We start from the raw sequence: 27,499 nt of genomic DNA, 5'->3' as shown, positions 1-27,499 counted from the left end.
CTGCAGTGTGGAGTTCATTTCTCCACAGTGGGGTCAGAACAGAGAGCCTCCAATGAGATTGGCAACCAGAGGGTCCACTGAGTGACAGGATCAACAATCGTCCAGACAGAGAGCACACTGGTTGCAAAGAAAAGCACTGAAAAACAAACACAAGCAATATACTAAAATGTAGGCAGACAAAAAGTGTGTGTTAAAAAGAAGATAGGAAAGCTGTACATTCTGAAGAAAGTTAACCAGGCATATGGCATGCAGCACAATAAACTCCAGACTGCTTGCTAGACAAGCAGGTAATTTATAGAACTAAAGCAGCTGTAGAAGGTTTTGCTGATGAACAGGAAATGAGTGTTGAGTTCTTTCTATCCCTGTGTAACTGTCTGAACATGTGGCAATCACACGCACTGTGAAATGTAAACAAGATGATCTACTTTTTTAAGTACTTAAGCATTAAAGATCAGTCTTTGAAGCCATCAGCCTGTCAGCAAAAATGTTATCCAGAGTCCAATATCCTCCATTACCTACCAGTTTTATGAGGTTTTTATTGCTCTTTTTCTTGTTTAAGATGACCAATGACTCTTAAAGTAATTTGAAAAAAAAGATTTTTCTAAAAAAAGATGCAAGATGGGTCGTATCAAAGAGAATAATGTCTGTTTGATTAAAAGTATCAGTATGGTTTAATGTGTCCGTGTCCCCAGTGGTCCTCTATGACCGGGGGCTATTAGACTTCCATCTTATAGTGTGCATTTACTCTTCTAACCACTCATTAATACTAACATGATTAAGGCTGAAGAGCTCTGAAAGTTCTGATTGACTGATGACTTTCAAGACTGTGATGAGTTCCTCTCCTCCACTCATCTTCTGTCCTCTGTGGACTTGTGTTGACTTCTCTTCTTTACTCTTCGTTTTGTTGCTTCCTTATTTTGTCTTCCAACTTTTTTCTCTTTGTTCTTTATTTTCAAATTTTTCTTAATTTTTTTTAGTTGTTCTGGTCCATCTTCTATTTTTCTCTTTTTAACCAAGCCCTCATCTCAACTCTTAATCTTCTCTGTACTTATTCATTGTCACATTGTCCTTTCTCCCCTTGTCCTTTTCTCTTTTAACATATGTTCTCTTTCTGCCCTACGTTAGTTACTCAATGATACGAGGAGTGAAGCAGGCAGGACCCAAACGCAGATAACACTTATAATACCTTTATTTCAGGGGCTAATATATAACATGGACAAACAAAACACTCCACGGTGAACTCAGTCACCAACAAAAGATGAACCAACACTGAACACAGGAAGAGACAAGACTAAATACAGGGAGAGGTAATCACAAGACGAGAAACAGCCGGGCAGGGGAGGAGAAACACAAGGGCCACAGGTGAACACAATCAGACAACTAGACACACCAGAGAATCTAACGACAGGAGGGAAAACACAGGGAAAAGGACCAGACAATAAACCAAGAGGAAAACATGACAGGGAGAACAGCAAAACACCCAAACCTAGACATAGAAACGTGACATGACATGAGAATCGTGACAGTTAACTCTCATCTTTTTTCCCATTTGTATTCACGTTGCTTCATCTCTATTTCTTTTTGTCTCTCTGTTTTAGGGGTGACCATCTGGGAGGTGATGACCTTTGGAGGGAAGCCATACGATGGAATTTCCATCAGAGAAATCCCAGACCTACTCGAGAAAGGAGAGCGTCTTCCTCAGCCGCCTATCTCCACCATCGACGTCTACATGGTCATGGTCAAATGTAGGTAGAAAGGGGGGTCCCATTACCAGACATGCCTTAAAATATACAGTACTTTTACCAATATACTCAAATACAAGACCACCACAAACCACAGCCTTATATTACCATTGTTAAGACAACATGTTTCCTACAGTCTCAACAAATATTTTGCATGGTAAGCTTCATAAATATATTTGTTGCTTTTGAATAGCAGAATATTGCCCATGATTTACCGTTTTTGTTTCCATCCACTGTTTAAACTAGCAAAAAAGCTGATTGAATGGTAAAGGTGAAGAAAGGGCCAACTGTTTTTTTTAGTTAAAGCATGCTAAAATAATTACGCTTTTATAGAGAGAATTTTGAAAGGCCACAACAGCTGTTTCGTATAAGAGGGTCTAGGTGGTGTCAAAGAGGAAGTTATTAAAAGCTGATATATCGCCACTCTAAAATTCCACCCATCTGTTATATTTCAGTTTATGAATGCTACTGACACAACTCTGATGGCACAACTAGTGAGAGACCCTTCAAAATGACTTTAGGAGGGGTAATGTTAGTAGACGAATAACAGTAGGAGCTCAAAACCACCACCAACATAATGACCTCATTGGTCGGTCACTGCTGTCATGTGCTGGGGTCACAGGTGGCGCTGTAACCTCTGGCCACTGTTGCCGGGGCAAAGGTTTGGTGCCAGCACCACCCCACCCTTGTCCTGCAGTCTCAAGCTGCAGCCTCTGGTCCAAACTGTCACCTTGGCTCTCAGTGTCACCCCGAACCTGCGCCAACCTGGCAAGCAGACACACACACACACACACACACACACACACACACACACACACACACACACACACACACACACACAGCGGGCAGAGGTCACTGTCACCTGCCTGTTATCTACCTTTGCTTTTGCACCACAATACCGTACATGCAGAACTAACACACCTCAATATTCAGCATCTCAAATATGGAGATGTCCCGCCTTTCTGTGTTTTATATTACATTATATTAAATTATCTTGGGATTTGGCTGACCAAACTATGATGGACATTTTACAGTATTTTCTGAAATGTTTCAGATTTTTTTCATTGAAGAAAATATAAATACAAGGAATAAATGTAGTAGCAGCTCTAGTGGACTGGATAAAGGGTTATATATTTAACATATGAAATATCTTGTATCTGTATGTGTGTACTTGTGTGTAAAGCCACATTTCTCAATCTCTCGATCTCTATCTCTCATTTCCCCGGATACTGAGACGAGCGCTACACAAGGCCAGATCACATGATTACTTTGGCATAATACCAATTTGTTCAGAGAGAAATTGGCAGAAGGAAGTATTACTCCATATGGCCATTCTAATGATGAAACAGTATTTATCTTCAGATTGAAAAAGTGATTACAATAAGAAAGCAACTTCATTAAAAAAGTACTTTAATTTTTCATTACGGAACAAATAACCATGTTTTATGTAATGAAAATTGGTTTAAATTGAAAATCTTTTGAGACCTTCAGGAGAGTGAAGTTATATTATCAGGTTTGTCTTCAAGTTTGCTGAGAAAATGCGAAGACTTTCAAACTGCTGAGGTGATATGAAGACAAATTGTCTTTTTATTATTAATCTTTTATATGTTTTATGATAGTATATATATATATATATATATATATATATATATATATATACATACATACATACATACATACATACATACATACATACATACATACATACATACATACATACATACATACATAGCTTGGCTGAATGTTAGTTAATGTGTGATCACATGCTTGTAACATAACTTTGACAAAGTAAGAATGAGTGGTTGGGATTATAAGGAATGCCGTCTAATAACTACTAAGGTAAAGGAGCTGTTCTACACAGGCTTCGCTCTAACTCATTAGTAGCTCACAATGCAGTCACATTCACATGTAGTTCAAATGCAAAGTATGTTAGTATTGCTCAAAGGATGTATATATATATTTGACATGGTCTGCGTAGGCAGAACCTTTGACACCAAAGTGTGAAGAATAGAGAAATGCTCCGCCTGATCAACACTGACACATGCACCTTTCCTCCCACTTACATGCTATTGGTTCACAGTCAGGAAGAAACTGGACCTTGGTTGGTGTAGATGAGGCTTTGGTTTACCTCAGAGAACAACATACTGTTTTTGCAGGTTACAAGTTCCAATTTAAATGTACAGACTTAATCAAGAGATAATATCAGGTATTCACAGGTTTAGATATCTCAATATGTATTAGAACATCATATTAGTCAGACACTAACATAAACACTTTCTTCAGGTTGGATGATTGATGCAGACAGTCGACCCAAGTTCAAGGAGCTGGCTGCAGAGTTCACTCGGATGGCTCGTGATCCCCAAAGATACCTGGTCATTCAGGTAGGTCAATCTTTGGGACATACCTCAAATATCAGGATATCATGACATTCTTTCGGTTCTATGCGTCCAAAATACAGAGTAGTTACCTTCAAAGTGAAAACTGGCCAGTTTTCCACTGTGCTTGTTTTGTATAAATGTATACAAAGTTTAAATTATATTATTTTCTATTACAAATTACATTTTACTTTCCTCATTCCTTTGTAAGAAAATACACTAAGTACTTATTTCACTACCCGTGTGTAAAACTTTAAACGATTGAGCCAGCCTGAAATTATTCGACAAACAAAGTAACGCAAAGTGCATCATTAGAAGAAATCAAATAACATTACACATCAATTAAGGTGAATGTTTGAAATATATTATGCAAATCAGGATGCAAAGGGCCTCAAAGTTGACACTTATCTACACACAACTTTATTCAGGGTGACGACAGAATGAAGCTGCCCAGCCCAAACGACAGTAAGTTCTTCCAGAGCCTCCTGGACGAGGAGGAGCTAGAGGACCTGATGGACGCTGAGGAGTACCTGGTGCCGCACTCCTACAACATTCCACCTCTGGCATACACTCCCCGAGCACACATGGACTCTAACAAGGTATTGTCTTATAATAAACTCCAAAAACACTGAATAAACTTAAGTTACTGATGTATAATCCATCCTATGCATTCTGGCCCAAATAAGTATGAATATTTGGACAAAATGGAACCCCTGTATTAGGTTTCATATTGTAACAAGTGAGATTTCATTTATGTTTTTATTATAAAGCGGGTAAAGAAGCTATAAGAATACTGTCAAAGTATCACAAGGCTCAATCTACGGAAAAAGACCCGGAAACACTGACCAATCAGAGGGGAGCTTAAAGATACAGATATTTAAAAGTATTGTTCCAGCCCAAAGGATTAATTCAGGATTAGTGTCGTGAAAATAATTTGTTTATCCAATACTGAAGCATGTAAACATGTTTTACTAGTTACCCAAAATGTAGCCAGACATTTTTTATTGTCATTTTACATTACATGTTTGACTATCTTTTTCTTTTGAGTCTGGCAGCAGGGTGACTATCATGATGGAAAGAAGACGGTGTAAACTGAAAGTAGTGATTCAGAACATTTAGATGTTCCCTAAAGTGATGTGCAAATGAATTTTCTCAGCATGTACTTCAGGACTCTCCTGTTGAAGCACAAACGATTGAAATCTTAAAGCAGAACTCACACAGCTTTCTAAGTTTCACTTTCATCTCCCTCTTTCTTTCTCTGTGTGTTTCCTTGGTCTAATTCCATTGTGAAACTATGGTAATTGTCTTCTTCAAAATTGGTGTTTACAGTAATATTCCCTCAGTTCTTTAACTGTTCAACTGTTCAAACGTGTCCGTCTATCTTTGGACTTAAATCTATTACAAAACCAGTCACACAGCCAGGCAACTCAGCCATTTTGTATTCCAATATCCCCCCCTGTGTTTGTGTCAGGATAAAAACGCCTGCCGAATGCCAATGCGAGACAACTCCAACTCTGTTTGGTGCATTTCGAGGGGTGACAGATGACTTATTTGCATAAAACTGGTAAATGTGTCCTCCACGATTTGGCGTTTTTCTATTCAGGCTGATACTAGATTATTTTTGATACAGTTGCATTAATCCGCATAAATCATGGTGATTAGTTTAATGAAATCAATTATTGCCAGAGAAAGACAATGTGATTTGTTAATACCCATCCACATGTCTAACAATTACAGTTCAGAATTTACAAGAATTATAATTTAAAAAAGACTGCATCGCGATTAATGGCAAGGTTAGTCGTGGTGTTACAACCTCCACAGTAGACAAGGAGCAGCCATCCTGTGAGTCACCCATACTACACATCAGTGACTGACCCATCTCTAATTTGTGATAAAAGGCTATGTGGGTCCGTATCCCTGTTGAGCCTGTGGCACCACTTTCTCGTGCCATGCAGGATGCCAAAGAATCATCAATAATAAGGGAACCTGATGAATAAATTAAGAGGAAACGTTTGATCAGAAATGGGATTTTAATCTGCCTATTCATTCACCGACCAGTAATCCACAAACGTTTCCCCTCTTTGTCTTTCATTTAGTATGTAAGTGGAAATAAGTGCCACAGGGGATTTTTGATCTGCTCAGAGCTCAGGGGGCCATGCAGAAGAAACTAAGAAAGGGAATTTGAAACAAAAAACTAACTTTTTCTGGAATCCAGGGATAAAAGATAAATCCGAAAAAGCACCCAGTGAGGTTCTACAAAAGAGCCCCTTTTTTGTTATGAGCCTAGACACAAATGCACACAGCACGGCAGGGCCGATATGGCTACTTTAAGACTTTGCTGCATGGAGCCTTTTAATTAAAATCCTTTTAATTAAATTGTCCTTGGCAGTCATGCTGCCATATCACTGTTTGGCACTGCTGTTTTTCTCCCCTGCCTGTCACATTGAAATATTACAGATGAACAATGGTACAAGGAATGTGTCTATTGTATGGACTTTATGCATAAACACGTTTTATTATTAACAATGCCTTCTATGGTATGTGTTAATTGCTTATTTTATTGCAGTACATTGTATGTTTGTTTGATTGTTCAATAACCTGCTCTCAGAACCATTGTAGATCAAAGACTGGAAAATACAACATGTATTTACTTACTGGCAAATAAGCTGAACGTTGACAATTAATAGAAGAACAGCAAAAAAAATTACTTTGCAATAACTCCCCACTGTCTCAGGGTTTGCTTTGTTCATGGCTATTCTTGTTTATTGTGACATCCCTGTCCCCTCTTTATTTTTCCCCAGAACCAGTATGGCTACCAGGACCCCAGCTACAGCATGGAGGACATTATGGCCACCCTCCCCAGAGTGGTCTCTGTTCCTTCTGTCTCTGGGGTCTGCCTCCCACCACAGGACCAGTCGTTAGGGGGGCAGATTGGTGTTGGATTCGGCCGCGGTAACCTGGACGACCCTCGCTGCAATGGAACCCTGAGGAAGCAGGCCTCCCCGAGGTCAGGCAACCTCGTGCCGGGCTCAGCGCTCACTGCTGGACAAGGTAAAGACTGAAACTGATCCATATTGAAATAGAAACAGTATTATAAAACCAAGACATAGGTTAATTGAGCTGTTGGAAATGTCTTTCATATATTTGATGGAAAGCTTTAGAGTTTTAATCGATTTATTTTAGAAATTTGACTAAAGTTTGTATTCGGAAATGTTTTGGTAATCAATAAAACACTTAGTTCTGAACAATGTTGTGAAAATTGCCTTTGCTTGCTGATCCACTCTCCTGCATAATTTTAACATTTCCCAATTATATTCCTCTTTACATAAGCAATGTATTTGCAACGTAAACGCACAATTAATTCTTAATGGATTAACATAGTCTCATGGCACTTTCCTAAAAGCAATACTTTTTTTGTGTGTCATGGGGGTGTGATGTCAAAACAGCTGGTGTACGAAAAAGCTGACTTGTTGTCGACAATTCAGTCCACAAATAGGTTTTCTCAGGGTCAATGATTTTAAATTGAATGGATGTATTAAAACTGTTTGTTTTTTTACTATTTTAGGTTGTTGAATAACCTTTTTAGCTTATGGTGATGTTTACTATTATATTTCTTTTGTCAGTTATGAATTGTTATTTAATAATTTCAGTACATTTTTATTCATTTCAATCTTTTTTGTATGGCCCTGCATCCTACAACATAGTCTTTCTCCACACTCCCAGCGTGTCTAGTACATGTCAATACACTGTGATTACTGGTATAAGCAAATCCTTGAATTATAAATACCATCATTTGCTGCAATAACTTATCAATGAAAACCACCTTCAAGCGAGCAGACAGGCCCTCGCCCTTCTTTAACCCAACCTATCAGCTGTTCCCTCGCTGTTTTTTACTGTGATGATGGATCACTTCACCAGCAGAGGATTTGGGAGATGAGCGCAAAGGCTAAGCTTGTAATGAGCAGCTGTCTGGCAAAACTGAACCACATATTACACCTCTCAGGCAGAGAAGCAGCAGCAGTTTCAGCCTGTAGTTGTGTTGAGCCTGTTTACAAGCCTTTTTGGGACCTATTTATGCCCCCTTTGCAAAATAAATTGGGTGATGAAACTGAAAATGTAACCGTACAAGCTTTACGTATTATACCTACTATACCCATTCGTATGAGTTTGTCTATTCAGGTACCGATAGTGATCTATCTACTGTCAACAGATGAATAATGAAGTGCATCTCAGGTCAATAATACCCTGTAATCAATATAATATAAAAAGCATTTGACATTAGCAATAGCCCTGAGGGTGTAATCACAGAACAAAGATAGCAGCACACAAGAATTAAATGAATGTGTTATTCTGGTTTATGGTGAATAACGTTGAAGGCTTTAGATGACAAGATAAATCCATGTCCATGATTCATGGAGATACACTTAATTAAGTATCATACTCTTTAAAAAAATCCATCATGTCTTTTTCCTTTTAAAGGTGGAGGGGAGGACAATAGTGGACAGCGTTACAGTGCCGATCCCACAGGTCTTTTAGCAGAGCGAGGAGTAAAAGGAGACAAGGACCAGGAAGGCTACATGACTGCCATGAGAGACAAGAACAACTCAGGTTGATTTGAGTTTATTTCTTTGCACATTAGATATGATAAGCAAACCCAAAAGCTACGGAAATGAATACTGTTGTATAGTTTATGACTGTTTTGTTTGTTTGCAGACTATCTCAACCCAGTAGAGGAAAACCCCTTCGTCACCCGCCGTAGGAATGGTGACGCCCATGCAGTGATTGATGGAGCCGGCTGCCACACCCTGCACATGGCTGGAGCTGCTGCTGCAACCAAGAGCCAGTCCACTCACGGGGACGATGAGTATATCAATGAGCCACTGTACCTGAATACCTTCCTCAACCCTGGGGACAAGAACGGATTGGCTGGCGCAGTGTCCATTTCTGGCCCAGGGTCCTCTGCTGCTCAATCAATATCGCAGACGGTCAACCCATCAACGTCAAGCCACGTGGTCTCCACCTCTGGATATGTGATTCCCCCTGGCCACCTCCCCCACCAATCGTATCCATCACACACCCTGCACCCGGGCCATTCAGGACACGCTCTGCACTCAGGCATCACCAGCGGCACCATAATGTTTGATAAGAAAGGCAAGAAGGCCACTTTTGACAATCCTGAATACTGGCAGCACAGTCTACCCCCGAAGTCCTCACTGCACAACCCTGAGTACCTGCAGGACTGCAGCACGCGCTTCTTCTACCGGCAGAATGGACGCATTCGCCCCGCTGTGGCCGAAAACCAGGAATACTTGTCCGAGGCTGCTATGAAAGCCGGCAATGTGTTGCCACCCCCCCCATACAGGCAGAGGAACACTGTAGTGTAGTGACCCACCTGTAGCACAATGACGGATGCATAGAGGGAAGGGAGGGGGATAAATAAACAGTCCTCTTGTTTCCATGCAGTACTTTTCAGCCTGGGTTCTCCTTGCACCCTTCCTGGACACGTCTCTCTGTTATGTTGAACTGCAAGTCTTTTAGTTTCACTCTCAAGTTCTGCCTTGTCTTGACAGGACTACAATAACAGTCACTGACAGACTCACTTGACTTTTTTAGCTCTATCCATGAAAGCAAGTAGACACGTTTTCAATGTTGGTTCCATTGTGGAACACACTGTCCTGCCATCCCAAGTATCAGAGAGGCACAACAACAACACAATGAAATAATTGAAATGTTTAATCAGAAAAAAAGGAGACATGAACTGAGGTTAGCCCAAAGAGAGAATTATTGCCCTGACCTTTCATGCTTTTCTTTGTACACCCATTAATTACAGTTCACCATGTGTTTCGTTAGCACATATTTCACCTATAATGATGCACACATCGCTATTGTGTGCAATCTATACAATGACACACGCACATGGCGTTGTGTTGTGACTCACCAGCAAACCCTCAGTCAAGCAGAAGAGCCCAGATGTGGCTTGCATGCATGTCCACACGCTTCTCTGAGTTTTACATGTTGCTGCACCAGTAATGGAATTCAAACATTTATCACACACAGCTCATATCATACCTAAAACATGTTAACATGCCTGGAGCCTTGACACACCAATAATATCCATACATTAATTCATAAGTATATACATGCATACTGACAGATAAGCTCACTGGCACTGGAAATATATTCTGGAGGAGAAGCTCAATTGACCTTGTGCTGGAACACAGAGTTTGCCAATGATGGCAGTCAGTGTTGCAGTGCAGGGAAAAGGGTGAACAGGAAAGTAAATGTCACCACAGTTTTATGAAAAACTGATATCAACCAAGTACCTGGTGGAAAGCATTCTGCAGATTATTGACATAGCTAGGCTTGGATTTATAAGGTTGTTCGCTCCGAAGACGAGGCTGAACTTCCCACGTCACTCTGGTCCCCCTGTCATCCACAACCAGCACACCATCCACTTAAATATTACCTTCATAAGATCATTGTAAGCAGCATTGTGACTGATGATACCAATGGTGTATGCAGTGTCATGGTATGGACCTATATTTCAACAGGGAAAGGAGAGTGACGATGGTGACTATAAACGAAAAATAATACGCTTTTAGAATCGTGATCAGAGATTATTTTCAGTTTTTTTCTTTTCCATCAGGGATCTGTTTACTTTGTCTCTTTTTCTTACACTAACGCAATGAGCACAGACACCAAGCCACAAATGAGCAACGTAGTTCTGGCAATGAGGCTCACCCTGCAGGGCTGTAAATAAGCCAATTACATGTCATTACAAGACTAATCAAATCCTGGAAAAAAGCTCTGTGGACCGAGCTGAGACATAAAATTATGAGTATAAACTTGTTGGGGGGGGGGGGAGGGGGGGACCTCTGTGTGTTCATACTATTGTTTGTCAGAAAAACTGAAAATTAACTTTGACCAAGTAGTCACGACTACCTTGCTCTGTCTCTCAGCGCTTGGAAGTGGAACAGGGAGGGAGAGAGAGAGAGGCTGTTGAAATGGACACTATTAGAAAATGGGAAATCTTCTTTTCTATTGTTATTTGACATTTTTTGTGAGATATTATAAGTTATCACTGAATCCACTGATGGCTATAGCTTTCTGTACTCATTCAGTACTGCCGGATGCCACAGTTAACTCTGATGGAGACCACTAGCATCTGTTGTCAAATGACTTTGAAGCCTAACTTAGGCTGGGGTTGATAATTAAATAGCACTTAATGCTCTGACGCATCCAAATTAATTTGCTGTTATTATCGCTCTAAGTGGCAATTCATCTTTTTTTTGCACTCACAATTTAAAGTGAGATGCTCGCACCTCAGACTTTGTTTCATCAGGAATATTTCCTACAAAGGATCATACCCACTCTTATTAATGATATGATAGTAATGCATTGGGGTTGGGAGATACAGTATCAACGATGTATAATAACAATGTATAATAACAAATGTGTCAATTGTCCGTACAATGTATACCCAAGTAGCTACTCTTTTGATATTTCTTGTTTTATAATACATACTTAATTTTGGTAATTGTATTTCTGCATCAATGTCACAAAAGCCTGATTTTCTAGTTATATAATAATTCACTAAATTAAATGGGTACTCTAGCGATTTGGCATTGTGCTTCCATAAAGTGTAGGAAATCACATGAGACAGTCTAAAAAATGAAGTCATTTTACCTCCTACCTCCAGTTTCTAATGCAGACTTTTGGTTAAAAAGTCTTATGCCCAAGCAGATATTAACCTGATGAAATCATTGTTGATATCACCTGGCTTAATTGTTTTCAATTTTAGAAAGTTCCCTCAAAAGCTGCACCACAAATTGTTCTCCGGTTTTCTTTCATAAGAACAGATCATGATTGGTAAATTAAACTTGACGTGAACAATTGTTGGTGTGTACCAAAAAACGATATTTCCATCTATAAACAGTTTCTCAATTGAATGCACAGAACATATTTGTAATAATAATATTGATCTACACATGCCCTTATTTCAGATTGTATTCATACCGCCCACCCTGAGTATTAGGTGATAATGTCATGTATTTGGAGACCGATTAATGCCTGTGTATGTGTCACTGCTGGCATACCAATACACAACCACTGTTTCACAACCTTGTGCCTCTACATTGAAAATACCAGGCAGAGGGAAGGTTCAGTTCAGCAGTGTTGATGACTTTATGTCCAAAACACAGATGTCACCCTGGCACAGTGTTTCTCCCCCTTTCTCAGGTTTTATGGGGAACAATAATCATTCAGTTGAGCTCCAGCTGAGACACAAGTTGCCACATTAAAATGGGACATCAAACCTATTGAAGAAAACATATAATGGAAGATAGATTAGCACCCTGATACCACAGTAAACACACACTGCTGAAATGTGCAAATGTGAATTTTATAGGTGTGAGGAGATGGTTCTTGAAGTCAGCTCGCTGTTAATTATCATTGACATTGCTCTGTTGCTAACTTGATTAAGCTTTGTTCATTTGCTCTGATGATTTCATGTATGTATACTGTCTTTGTGTAAATGTCTGTCAGCATCCTCTCTATGTGTTTAGATTGTTAAGGTCAGTAAATGTGTAGTTTATTTTTACCATCACCCATTAGGTATAAGTTGCAGTGCTTGTAGACTACTTTTGGGCCGTTTGTTTAAGTGCAATGACAGCAGTGGATAGTCACCCAAAGGCATCGTAATGGATCTCTATGGAAAAATAAAGCCAATCTTGTAAAGTAGAAAACCTGCTGGTGCTCTCAGTATCGGAGCATCACAAGGGGATTTTAGCTTTTTGAATGCTAATTCATCCACTTTCCCTTTTTGTTCTTTTGGGAAATCATGTTACCCAACATCTCACCCAGTGCACCAGCTGAGAAACCGTGAACGACAGGCAATAGGTTGTAATCCTGCAGCGGGGCTAAAACTAAGGCATTAGCATTCTAGAAATGTTACCAGACCAATGCATCAATGTTACAAAAGCTAGCAGGAGAGAAGGTGCAAGTGCACTGTAACTGGCAGAGGAGACCAGAGTAGATTGCCATCCTTTCTTTTTTTCCTCAGAGGTGACTGTGAATTGTATGTAGCAAACACTGTTCAGCTGTACAGAAGGTGAACCGAAAAGCAGCTATTTGTGGAGTGAACATGAACAAAGATTTAAACAATCTGGAGGTGAGAAGTGATTTTGGTCAAATGTTAACAGGAGTCATAGTTTCATGTGAAAACATATTATATTATGTGTCAAGGTACAGAAAGTCTCACAGCCACAGTAGTTATTTAAAGGAGCACAATAACTCCCTTTCAAGACTAAGTAAACTGGCCTTATAGTAACAGCTATCGTTTTTTATTCTGCATCCACTTTTGTTTTGGGTTTAAATATATTTCAAAGAAATGTTGTTATTAGTATTGTTGTAAATGGTGTTGTTTAAACTCTTGTGTTTGCTATTCAGGGTATCACATTGTCACAGCAGATGTTTTATTTTTAATATGCAGTTTGAAGGTTTCATTATCTCAAGTCTGTCATGTTCTCTACTTAACGTTGAAGCCATTCCTAGCTATGTCCCAAGTCAGGGGCTCTGTGTGCCATCCACCGTCTGAAGTTCAGGCTGAACCTACACAATTAAACTAGTTTAAAACTGACCAAAACTAATGGCTGTTCAGGTGCATATTGTCATCTTAACAACTTATTTATTCTGCAAGTTTTATCAATAAGCTGCCCTCAGAAGACCTATTCTCTTTGTTCACTCCCTAAAATAGATTGTTCAATGGTTTAGTAAATGTGATTTGATGTTGAAGACCTCAAATTATACACCAGGTGTGTCCTTCACGAAAAGGGATGCCTGACAGACCTTGTTGGACCACCAGGAAAGATCCAGCCAAAAAATAAGCACTAAAGAGGGTCCAGCTGAACTGGGACACAGCCATTGTGTTTACAGAGTGTGCTCTCTTTTACTTTTTGTAAGCTTTGTATTTACATCAAGAAGACTTGTATTCAAAGCATTGGTTATATCTATCCACCTGTGGTCTAAATGCTCCTACTGTATTGGATCAACCCATGTTACATTTCAGATAACTTCAATATAAAATCCTCATTAATAGCTTTGGTCAATACATCATCAAAAACATTTTTTTTTAAAGGGAAACTATAATGCAGCTCACAAACACATAATGCTAACATCTTTAAAGAATCAGACTGTGTATGGCTGTCATACTTCATATTTGACACTGATTAATATGCATATTCTACCATACCATGATAACTGGGGTCGATGGCAGCGGTTGAGAAAGCACAGTTTACAATGTATTGAATTGATGTTAAAAGTGTAAAATGGAAATAATAATTGTCTTTTAACCCAATGATAAAGACATTCAGATAATGGGTCACCGGATAGTTCTACCATTGTTATACAAATAAAAAAAATAAAAAGTGGATAGTATTTTTATAGGTAGGTAAAGGGTGGCCAGGTGCATCTGTAAATAAGACAATGATGCTTCTTTTCCAGATTTCTTTGTTTTCCTTGCATCATTTGATTTTTGGTGGTCTACTGTACCTTTTGATTTGGGGAATATCTTTTCTGTATGTATATAAATATATATACAGTAAATATATAGATATATATATTCTGTAAATGTAATTTGAAGAGTGAACTCTGATTTAAAAAAACGCTTGCAGGGTCTTTTGTCACGCCCACTTCATTGATTCCCCTGTGATATTGTGACTGTGTTTCTTAGCACAACTTGGTGGATTTTGTGTTTCAACCTCTGCTCCTGCTCACTTTGTAGGAGTAAAATACTAGGTGTATTATAACTCCACTTCCCTCCATACTTCTCTCAGTATTATACACATCTTGAGATTTTTTGTTTTGATTTTGTACACTCTTACGATGCTGTTGCAATACTAATGAATATTCCCTATTTCACCCACTTTTCTCTCAGCCTTTCCTAAACAATGTTATTAATCCACCAGTGTCACTTTACACCTTGTGTTTTAAGGACCTATACTATGTTTCCTTGAGTAGTTTCATTTTCCATTTGCACTGAGCTCAGTCATTGTTTACTTTCAGATGATATTAAGCTCTTCATCCATGTGGGGCAATACTGATCGAATGGTGTAGCAATATCATGTTACAGTCAACAGAGTCATTTAATGATGTATGAGAGGCAAAATGGACAGTTTGCATGGGCTGGACTGATCATTTAAATTACTGATCAATGACTTTGCTTGTACAGAAGTTAGTACGCCAACTATTTTCGACTTCATTCGGACTTGAAATGTTCAATATTTTTCAGAAGTCACAGTTTAACTAGAAGTGAATACATCTTTTTCACAGGATCTTTAAAGGACTTTGGGATAGAGTTTGCCAAATTGTCATCTGATTTTATATCTGATGTGAGGACTGGCGCCAAGATCATCATGTTGAACCTGTTTCTTTGTGGCTCGTGATCAAGCAGTGCTTCATAATACTAATGTCAAGTGTTGCTGATGCTCAGATGCTGAGGCTAAATGGTTGGTTAAAGTTACTATGTAAACCTGTCTGGAATAACGTTATTGCAGGAAAACTGTACGAATCCACAATTTTACAATTTAATGATGTGGTAAGTTCTAATTGATATTTCAATTGCAGAAGAAACATACTTGTGTTTTTTCTAAAAAGCTGAAAATGCTAGAGACTTAACCAGTAAGTCTAAAGACATTTGCTGCAATGTTGTTTGAATTAGAGAGGATTTCTGCCAGCATCATCTTTGGATTACATACATTTTGTCATACATCTTATTTGATATATCACCTACAGGTTGCTAGGCCTGAATTACACTTACTATTGAATAGTGTTAAGGCACTTGCACCGATTATTTGTGTGGCAGTCTTGACAATATCCAGCATTTAAAAATACATTTAGTAAGATGATCAGTTTGACAAGCGTCACAAAAGTCCATGTGTTTGTTCAAAAGTACATTTTGAAGAAAGAATATTCAATTGTAAAAACGTTCATGAATTATCATTGCTTTTTATCAACTCATCAGAATGACTGACAAATAAGTTTTATAGAACATACCTTGTCACATATTACCAGTTTAAACGATTTTCTTCACTGGTTAATTGACACATTTCCCAAGCTAGAACATTGAAATATGTATTCCCTCTGTTTTGTTACATGAATCTTTCAAAACTATATTTTTAATTCAATATGAATAAAGATCAGTCAATATTTAAACTTGGATTGTTCTCATTTTTTTATGTTGTGTTATAATGAAGTGTTGTGCCAGAAACACCCACTCTAACATCCTATTACCATCATGATCACTTCAAAGGGTCATTCCAATTATAAAAATTGACAAACCTTTTTTAACAAATTCTCCACTCGAATGCAATTGTAGTTTTGCTCGAACAGCTGAAGTGATACATTCAGAGTTTCCATCCAATGTTTCCTTCAAACTGTGCTTGGCTTTACTGTGGCCATCTGTCTGCATTTGCCTCTAGATGGGATATAGCACTACTTTCAATTCAGCCCTTATTTTTAAGAGCCCTTTACAACTCCTTACTTCAAATGTCAGCCCGTTCTCGAGTAGTTCAGCCAAACCGTGGGAGTGTTATGTAGCCTGTAGTCTCAGCGTGACATCTCCATTCTGCCCAGATGAGGCCTGGGCTACAGACATCTCTCACCATTCAGCAGAACATGCCTTTAGGTCAGAAAGAGCAAGGAGTCAGATGGTACCAAATCTCCACAGCCATCAACACAACCTCTATTCCCCAGCCAATCTTTTCCACATTAAAAGCTGGTCACACTCACACACAGGAATACACGTGCAGGAAAATCACATAGAAGCACCGATAATAAAGTGTCATTACTTATGACACTTGCTCGTGCATGATAGATGCATCTCTTTTTCAGCTGATGACATTTTATGGCATTATCATAGGAAATCCAATAACGAGATCGGCATCTTCGAGCCTTTGCCCCATGCAAAGTCAAATCACTTGCCTTTAGATGGTAATAGAGTTTGATTGAAACAATCTGTCACTGCCTGTGCTCTCACTCTCACACGCCAACCTTCCTTGACAAAGTGTATAGATTTTTACCTGATATGAGGGATGATCGGCACAGCTGAATGTAAATGAGTTAAAATGTCTTTAGGTGAATCGATTGACTGACACTTTTCGGCAAATAAAAGTGAAGGCTGTATTTGACAGTGCATTAATCTTTACCACAACACCTCTACAGCACAGCAAAACCATATAACTGTCTACATGTTTCCACGTGCGGCTATGCAGTATGTGCTGATATAAACACTTCCAAAGACAGAGGTTTTATAATTGCCTGTGAGCCAGAACCGCAGTTTCGCTTGCTCCAGCGAAAAGTAATTTCCCCACAAATGCCAGTTGGTGTCATGTACGTACTGTTTTCTCCTACTGCAGTGTTTGCTGTCTAATCCCAGGATAGTGAATTGATTGTCACAGCAAATAAGCTGTACAACCTTTGACATAGATGATACATGCTGTACATAAAGAAGTTACTCATTGTGCAGCAGTTTCATACAATGTCATCTTCTCATCTAACACAATCATACTGTAATGTTATGATTTACTGTGACAGAAGAGTGTAACACCAAAGCTCTAAAAGTTGTTTTGTCTTGTTCACACTGTTTTGGCATCACTATCTCTTTTTCTCAGAGAGCCAGTGGTGAGGGTGGCTGCATCTAAATCCCAGCATGTTGGCAGTCTCTGATTGAATGGACTGTACAAAGCCTGCTAAGCAGTGTTGTGATCCCCCTTGAGAGCCTTCATTATGGAACAGCATATTGGATTCTCTTCACAGGCTGCCTGCCTCTGGAGGCTACTATCTCCTAAAGGAACGGACATACATACAAACCGTCATATAGACAACATGTAGACAACCAAGTAATAAATCATGCCTCAGTGAATCTGGTCTCTTAAAGTGCAAACACGCTGCTGCCAGTAGGCTATTTCACATGACCTCTACAGAAAGTGGTTGGGTGTTGGTGCACAGTCATCAGGGCCGCCCCTCCGTACAGGCCAATCACGCAGGGGGACCCGCCGAGAGGGCCTCAGCTGCTGTGCGCAGTTCTCCGCTCAGTTCTCCGCGCACCCCCCGCGAGAGTGAGAGGTGACAAGAGGCGCGTTCACACCAAGTACATTTCCCACAAAGGTTCCTGAGAAGTCTTTAGTTCTCATGAACTAAGTACAGATCACACCGGAAATTAGTTCCTGGGGGTGGATTAGCCAAATGAAGCCGCTGACGTCACTTCTTCTTCTGCTTTCGATTTACTGGCAGGCCGCAAACAACTTCACGGCGTATACTGCCGCCCAAAATCCCCGGCCGGAAGTCCTCGGAGTTGGGGACTGGCTTCAGTAGAAGCTGCTGGGACTCCGAGCAGCTTCTACTGAAGCCTTCCGAGTAAACGGCCAGAACGCCGACACCTCCTCATCTCCACCGCTCCCATGTTTTATTTTGTGTTGTCATAAGTTAGTCTCTCTGCGTTTCTGCGCTTGGCTAATGCTAATAATGCAAAGCGAGGATAATAAAATGGCGGCTTCACAAAAGTTTTTGGGAGTTTGACGGGGCGTGGCTTGCATTCCGCCCAGCCAATCAGACACAGGAACCTTTTTCTCCCACGAAAGTCCCTGCTCTCTAGCAGGGACTGAAAAGGGTGTAAAAATGGTTCTCTAGAACTAATTTAGTTCCTGGGACTTTTTGGTGTGAACGCAACTAAATCGTAGTTCTCAGGAACCTTTGTGGGAGAAGTACTTGGTGTGAACGCGCCTAATGGGAGCACGTCTGTAACCCGACACCGTTGAAATGAATCGACATCTGACCAATCACGGCTTTGATACGGCCACTAGTGCAGGTGAAGAGATGTCGGTGACAAGACAGTTTCAGTCCGGCGCAAAAAACAAAACATGAAGAAACTATATGGAGCTATTTCAGGGTCATAAGTTTTGATCATTCAAAAAAATACAATTTATTTGAAAGTTCAAGTTTTTATCCTGAACTTTGAAAAATACAATGTTGTATTCAAAATAAAAATAAGTATTTGAAATCATTTTTCAGGTTGAATATTATTTTGATTCAGTTCAGCAATTGTTTGGAATAAAATATTTATTTTCAGATTTCCCTTTTATACATATTTTGATATTTGAATCCTTATTTTTTTCAGTTGCAGATTTTTCGTTTTCAGATTCAAAACAATAATCTTTTCAGTTTCAAATATTGTTTTTTCAGGTTTCACATTGCTTTTCACCTTCAGATCGTTTTTCGCTTTCAGATATTTTTTTTCGCTTTCAAACTTTTGGCCCTGATGTTGCTTGGGGGGCGGGGCTTCGCAAAGAGTAGTTTGGTACCCTGAGTGACGGGCCTCCCTCTGTCATGTTGCCTTCATGGATGTTAGGGAGCGCGAGAAATATAACCCAATACTTTCTATACACAATACTCCCGTGATTGGTGGGAAACAAAACTGATACCAGCGTCAAAGTTCTGTTAAGCGAGCTGTTGAGCATCGTAGTTGGCAACAATCAAGGTATAAGCGCAATAAACTGTGCTAGAATGTGAAATGACGTATCCGCAACGAGCAAGCAGGTTGTTCTGGTGGACCTGACGTACATCCCCCGCTGTCTCACGGAGAGATACACATTAAGCTGTGTTTGGCTCTTGTCTACTGTAACAATGTAAATGTATCCCCTGTGGGACTAATAAAGGTAGGCCTATTCTGATTCTGATTCTGATCGCAAAAACCAAGCCAGTACTATGCTGCGTTCATGGAGCTACTGTACGTGGAAGTGGAGAAGGACAATGCTTGATTGCTGATACGTAATTTCACATTCTAGCACAGTTTATTGCGCTTATACCTTGATTGTTGCCAACTACGATGCTCAACAGCTCGCTTAACGGAACTTTGACGCTGGTATCAGTTTTGTTTACTACCAATCACGGGAGTATTGTGTATAGAAAGTGTTGAGTTATATTTCTCGTGCTAGCCTACCTAACATCCATGAAGGAAACATGACAGAGGGAGGCCTGCCACTCAGGATGCCAAAGTACACTTTAAGCCCCGCCCCCCAAGCAACATCGGAACCAAAAGTTTGAAAGCGAAAAAAAAGTCTGAAAGTGAAAAACGATCTGAAGGTGAAAAGCAATGTTAAACCTGAAAAAACAAGATTTGAAACTGAAAAAAATATTGTTTTGAATCTGAAAACGAAAGATCTGCAACGGAAAAAAATAAGGAATCAAATTTCAAAATATGTATAAAAGGGAAATCTGAAAATAAATATTTTATTCAAAAAAATTGCTGAACTGAATCAAAAATAATATTCAACCTGAAAAATGATTTCAAATACTTGTTTTTATTTTGAATACATCATTGTATTTTTCAAAGTTCAGGATAAAAACTTGAACTTTCAAATAAACTGTATTTTTTTGAATGATCAAAACTTATGACCCTGAAATAGCTCCATAAAACTAGAGCATCACTCGAAGGTGGGTTATTGTATGAGTCAAATGTACAACTTGCGAATGTTGTATAAGTCAAATTGCCAATTGCCATATTAAAACATCAGCTCCAATTCATGACATGAAGAAGACAGTCTGCATAGCATATAGGCTAATGGAGATGCAGTTATTTCCAGCATTCTTTATTTACCATTCATTCAAGTATTGTATGCCTTTTATCTGCTAATGTACAGGAGGAAGAGTGATAAACTGTCTGTCTAGTTGGCTTACATAATAGTAAAAGTTTACAGCCTAAAAACATGGAGCATCTTTTCCCCTTTTATTCATTTTTATGTCAATTTGCACATTTCATGGTGATGCTCAGCCTCACCCCTTAATTCCTAACAGTCATCATCATGTCAACCACAACACAGAGAAATACTGGTAGAAATGTGTGTGTAGTTGTTGATACATTGCTGACAGAGGGAACTACATTTGAATACAGATTTACGAAATATCAGTTTTTGAGCATGTCATAAACATGTTTTGTCTTGACTATATTACAACTATATTATAATAAAACAATATAGTATTTTTATTATTGAATTGATTATGATTATCATTATTAGTAGAAGTAGTTTATTTGCATTAATTATATTTTAATCTTTTTGAGGCTAGTATTTGGCAGGAAATGCAGACGTATTCACCTGTAAACGCATACTGAACGACATACATGCACATTCACCATTTACCTCACTGTATAAAAAAGTAACTGTTGATAATAATAATAATAATAATAATAATAATAATAATAATAATAATAATAATAATAATAATAATAATAAACAGGAATTATATTTGCAAAGTAGCCTACTTTGGTTCCCAAAAAAATGTTTTCACTCCTGTCGGTTAGGGGGGGGGGCCTCATCTCACAATGTCGCTTGGGGCCCCAAGTTGGCAAGGGGCGGCCCTGACAGTCATTCATACACACACACACACACACACACACACACACACACACACACACACACACACACACACACACACACACACAGCTTCTAAAAATGTTGCACATTATTTCTTCAAAAAGGGTGTAAACAATATACATAACAATGGTTTCGGTGACTTTAAAGTCAAACTACTGCATGTTTTGTTTGTTGTGAATATCTGAGTTGGCTCTCTGAATATACTTTTGGACTACATTGCCATCAGCATCTTGAAATATGTTCATGATGGGTTGGAGTAGTTGTGCCACATACAGTATTGTGCTGTTCTTAAACTGAATGGGTCGTTTATTTTGTTGCCATCACTTCTTCACTGAAATGACTGTCTAAAGTCTAAAACTAGTGTTGGACTATTGAATTCAAGAAATGGAAAGCAGTTTTATAACATAAATCAAACTACCCAAATTTCATTTAATTTTAATGATTTATTCAGCACATTGGAATTGATTGAGCTTACATGGAGTTTGCAAAAGCTACTTAATATTAGTTACATTCAAATATTGTCATTTCAAGCTTGGGAAGATCCTAAACTGTCTAGCAATTCACTAAGTAATAGTTGACAACACAGGCATTGAGATTAATAAGGCAATCTCATTGGTCATTTGCATACTGCACGCGGAATACAGCTCATCTGGTTATTGTTGAATATGAGCTGCTCAGCATTTAATGTTTATCACTTGCTTTGTTAGGCAAGGCAATATTCACTCAGAGAGGCTCCTAGTAAAACTGCTTTGGCTTTTTAAATAAGGGAGTCTTCATTACAACACGTTTATATTTCCCTTCACATCCAATAATGAAAGTTATTGTGATGACTGAATATATCTTCATGGACAGTGGGGATCTTGTAAATGTTGAAGTTACTGACTCACGTCCAAGCAAACGTTGAGATCCTTCCCTAATTACAGCGGTTTATGAATTAAATATATATTTAGAGGCCTAAAGGTTATTTGGGAATAAAGGAATTATCTTTGCTACTTATTTTCTTTCCTGAAAAGGTTGAGAGTGTCAGATACCACAGACCCACCCACACAAGAGGGATATAGGTGTGAACTCTTATACTCTATAACACTCAGGCAATGAAATTAAGTCATGATCTGCTGTTCTGTAACATCCACACTTTGACCAAAGATTTGACCCTACGGTTCAGCCACATGTTCCTCAAGTACTGTATCAATAATAATTGCACAAGCACCATTTTGCTAAGATGAACTTTGTATTGTTTTCCACCTTAACTGGTCAGTATGTGTCCATAACATTCTCTGGCATCTGATTTATTCAAAATAAATGTTTTTTTGTCATATTGTTTCAATTAGCAATCAAAATGACCTTTAGTATACAAAGTTGATCTATAGTTTTGCCAATCCTTTAACATGACATGATTTGTTCAATGTCATAACATAAACACACATTATCCCCGATAATAAATAAACAAGACAGGAGGAACGAGGGGGGCCTGACCTGGCTGAGACCACCCATTTTGAGACCAGGCCAAATAATCAAAGGGCTTCAAATACATACTAAATAAATCAAATCAAAACAAATAAAAAAAAGTCAATGGTTTTTTATGTTCTCTTTTTCCAACTTTAGACGTGGTAGGTCTTGTTTACCACCTAATGATTTTCTAAATGTCAGCAGGCACAGTTTAAAACATTCAGGACCTCATCTCCCAATGACCCTCTCTGTCACTCAAAAAAGAGGCCGCACTGCTCAGTGCAGAGGACAGCAAGAGTCTAGTAAGCTAGCTGCCTTAATTGAGCTGCAAAGCAACGCACTTGTATAGCATTTGTGACCAGAAATGTTACAAAAGTGGAGTCAATTCAGCCGTCGTTCTTTAAGCTGCGCCGTGAAACCCGGTTTTCCCATTCAGACTCAAGTTGTGCATGTGATGCTAGTTAGCTGCTAATTAACCAGCTAGCAGCTTTTTCCTCTGGTGGTGATTTGATGAATTAGCCTTAGCCTTCCCCATTTAGTATTTGCTGAATGAACAACTACTAAAATATCCCTGGTTTCAACTGTGGACACAGCCTTCTCCATGTTTTCCCTTGCAACTGACTACATCGCGCAGGTAAGATGATTAGGTTATATTTGTCTTGCTGTGTTGCCTGTCTGTAGTGCTGTGCATGGGCGAAAGCACATACAGAAATATAATATAATGTATCCCATGGTTATAGTTTCAAAAAATACTAAGTGTAAGAAAGTTTATTGAAGGTAAATCCTCTTCTTGATGACTACAGTATGCCATAATTGTATGTTTTATGTTTATTAATATGAAACTTAACTTTTGGCATGGCTTTAATGTTTGTTTATTCGGGTTGACTTTGATAGTTTCCACGCCTGGTGTTTATTAGATGGATTACATTTCTGCAGAGCTGCCAAGTCTCACCCAACCAAAACACACAAACAAAGACATGCACTTTATTTTTTTATAATATATATTATATATGTATTATTCTGGTTCTAATCTTGTTACACTTAAACAAAAAAAATGCAGTAGAGGAAAAGGCTGCTATTGTTTCTTAAAAGGCTGCTATGTTTTCTTTATATTGACATTTTAAAAACTTTTTCTTGTTACAATTGTTTTCATTTCTACTTGTGCTGGTTAATTATTAACACTATATAAGCATGAGGAGGACAACAGTGCAGGGAGAGCAGCTGGCATAGGGGTGAAGACATCACAACAGTCTTAATGTTAATTTAAATGGAGATATTCCTCTAAATCGACGTTAAAAAAGGCCACATTTTTTTCGAACGCATCTTCCCCCGAAAGTCTCACTCCTACTTCTTACTGAAACTTGGCAGCCCTGTGAAAAACACAGTCTACCATGCAGTTTCTTCTGAGGTATAGAAAAGTGGCCAGTTTATGATGTAAGATTCTAATTAAGTTTTGTGTAAGAGTATTCTCTTACTCACGTTAACAATTAATCATGGACGCAGCAGGCAAACTAGCATTTCCTCTTGTCTGCAAAGTTAATGGCGATGAAGTAAGATTTTAAAATTACTTCCACTCATATAATATACTATTAACATGTGAGCAGAGTGATGAATGAGACTAATTGTGGGCAACGCTGCATTTTAATTAAGCAGCAGTCTTAAGCGAGCAATTGTCATTGTTAAAGTAAACTCTCCATTGCAATTATGCTGCTCTATTCATGTGTAACATAATGGCTTGATGACAGTTCTTTGTTGGCTTACAGTGGGAGCATAATTGTGTTCTTTCATACATAAAAAGGAACATCTCAATTTGTTCTCTTAAGTAACACTCGTTAGGCAATAAGGTGAAGGTTGCAGCTTCATACATGTTGCCAGCCTCTGAATAGCTATTGGACTTTTATTTTTTTGTATTGGGCACATTTTTCTGATTTTTATTTTTTTTGATCTGGCAGAAGTTTAAAATAAAGGAAATATCCGTTGTGGTTCAGTTTGGAAAAGTTTAAAAATAATGTTTAACATTACATTGCATATTCATTACGATACCCTTTCCTTTTCTTTAGGTCATGTTCCTTTGTTAATCAAGCAAAATCTCCTGTTAAGTCCAGTGGCTGGTACGAGGTGGCCTTAGTTCCTTAAGGACTTCAGTCCAACTCATTTGCTAGGATTTCAGGGTAAATTGAGGCTGTTCAAACTATAGTACGGCTATATTGTAGCTTTCTTTAACACTTTATTGAGGGTTTTTGATTAATAAGTGTTCTGAGGAGGGTTTACATGAATAAAATGCAAGACCTAATAACTGCTTTTATATAAATAGGAGATTTGTGGTTAACATTTAGAATCAAATTAAATGTATTTTCATTATGGATTGATCTTTCCACTGCAATTGGCTTAAACAATTTTCTTAATTTGTATTTGTACGTTTCTTTGATGAGAATATCAAAAAAAAACCTGAACCTGACTTTTAGCTGTTCACATGCATGCTCCCAACAAGGGGAAACGTTTTAATCAAGAGAAAAGTGACCTTTCTTGCAGGTAAATCATTAGACTTAACTTTGTCTTATTCTGCAAACTACATGGCAAACATGTTGACTGTCAGAGCAACAGGTAGCTGGCAATAGTATTTGGCCTTGGTGGAGATCTCTATTCTATTGGCTGCTTTTTCTTTCCTCTGCCCACTTAGCGTGAGAGAAATAAAGGGCCATGAGACCGCTCCCCTGGAAGGAAAGAGAGCAGACAGTCTTTTTGCAGGAGGAACAGACACAGTTAATGGGAGGAAAGAAATGTTGTTTGTGTGTGTAGCTTGTCTGTGTTTTCCTTCTCTTTTCCTATGCCAGGCTTAAAATGAAATTGATTTTTCCTTTTGCTTCACAACATCTTTACATTCACGCAGTAACTTGAGGACAAGAAAACAACTGGTCTGACAAGAAAACACAAGACACGATCAAAGCAAGGCTGATTACAGCCATTATGATTGCCCCATGTGCGAGTGTGTTCATTCAAAACTTTATCTCCTTTTTAAATGACAATATCACAATCAGTGCATGGCCATTCCCACAATGAGTGTACCACCACTGTGTCTGCTATGATTGGGAGCACAGTTAGAGAGTGCAGCTTGAAAGTGGACAGTCTGTGCTGATTGGTGATATAGACTTTCAATGTTTTTTCACCACATCAAAAGAAGAGCCGATGATTGCTCCCACACATATCCCTAAAAAACACTTTTTTTTTTTGCTCCTAGATGAAGAAACCCATGTTTTGATATCATGTAGATTGTCATTACTCTTGCTGGCATCTTAATCATAACGCAATTTGATTCTTTTTTTGTCAGCACCAAAGGATGATTGTATTTGCCTTTTATAGTTCACAAATCTGAGCAGCTGCTGAATTTAAGCAGATGCAGGAGCCCCCTACTGACCTTGTTTTTGCATCATTTTTCCTGCATGTTAGACCAGAAGCTTTTGAAAAGTCTTTCCCACAAGACCTCCCTCTCTCATTTAGCCCTTCTCATCCTCTAACCACAAGGGCCACTGGAGGCTGAAAATGTGCAGTGGAAGGTTGTAAAGGCTGAAAGCCTGCTGGGAGAACTGAGGCAGGTCACTGGGTTAGGCCAGGATGTTTGGCCGCTCTTGGCCATCACATCTCTCTGTTGATATTTGTTTGGAAGGCACTGACTATCAACTTGCTTTGATGTGAAGGTATGTAGGACTTGTAGATGTGTTCAGCAAGGAATTCAAATATGGTTTTCCCCATGGTTTTCACATAAATAGAACAGCGTGAAACATTACATTTGTTGTGCATGCTAATGGCAAATTAGAAATGAGCACTCGCCAGCGCGTGTGTCTTCTTCGCTATATATTTGTTTGAAATTACAAAGGTATTGATAATAATTAACATTTAGAAGACACAATATATTGTTTTCAAGTCTGCAACGTGCTGTGACCATGCTCTATGTCCTTCTCATGTCATCATTCAGCTCACACATCCGACTTCAAATCATAGGAAAACACATTCAAAATCAAACATGCTCACATTACAGTCCCATACCACGTAGAGCCCCGTTGGCGCAAAGCAATTACAAAGCCAACACACACACACAAAGCCAAAGTCCTCAGGCAGCCGAAGAGAGACAAATTACCTCCCTGTCAGATAAAATCAGCCTCGACATCATTTAATTAATTTCAGTGTATATTAGCATTTCTTATTGTGATTTTTCCTCCTCTTTCTGCAGTGTTTCTGTCCTCCTCCAAGACTTGTCCCGAGGAAAATATCACTTTGAAAAATGAGCAGCCCTCTTTTCCGTCTATTCCTCTGGGCGCTTTTGCTCTTCTTCCTTTAAATAACAACTGTATATTTGTGTATGCGATGTGCTTGAACCTAAGGCTTTATTTTAAAAATGTCCCCCTTGTCATTTGATATAACATATTTTCCCCCTGATTTAACCCTAAAGGGTCTAAAACAATCCCTCCTCAAAAAGAACATGTTCATATCATTTGTCAGCGATCCAGTC

General features: G+C 38.8%; 1 protein-coding gene across 1 annotated transcript in view; it reads left to right on the top strand.

Moving 5' to 3' along the window:
• Window positions 1-16,327, top strand: part of erbb4b (erb-b2 receptor tyrosine kinase 4b) — a 309,188-nt gene extending 292,861 nt beyond the window's left edge. The window contains exons 15-20 of the mRNA XM_079665758.1: window positions 1,599-1,745; window positions 4,026-4,123; window positions 4,546-4,716; window positions 6,919-7,168; window positions 8,597-8,725; window positions 8,831-16,327. Coding sequence (XP_079521884.1) covers window positions 1,599-1,745; window positions 4,026-4,123; window positions 4,546-4,716; window positions 6,919-7,168; window positions 8,597-8,725; window positions 8,831-9,501 — 1,466 coding nt within the window. The 3' untranslated portion in view covers window positions 9,502-16,327. The remainder of the gene's footprint in view (window positions 1-1,598; window positions 1,746-4,025; window positions 4,124-4,545; window positions 4,717-6,918; window positions 7,169-8,596; window positions 8,726-8,830) is intronic.
• Window positions 16,328-27,499: the final 11,172 nt, after the last annotated feature.

Source organism: Notothenia rossii (genome assembly GCF_949606895.1).
Source record: "Notothenia rossii genome assembly, chromosome: 2".
In the NCBI taxonomy this organism is placed as follows: Eukaryota; Metazoa; Chordata; class Actinopteri; order Perciformes; family Nototheniidae; genus Notothenia; species Notothenia rossii.
Note: the sequence above shows the minus strand (reverse complement) of the source record. Positions and strands in the feature narration are given on the sequence as shown.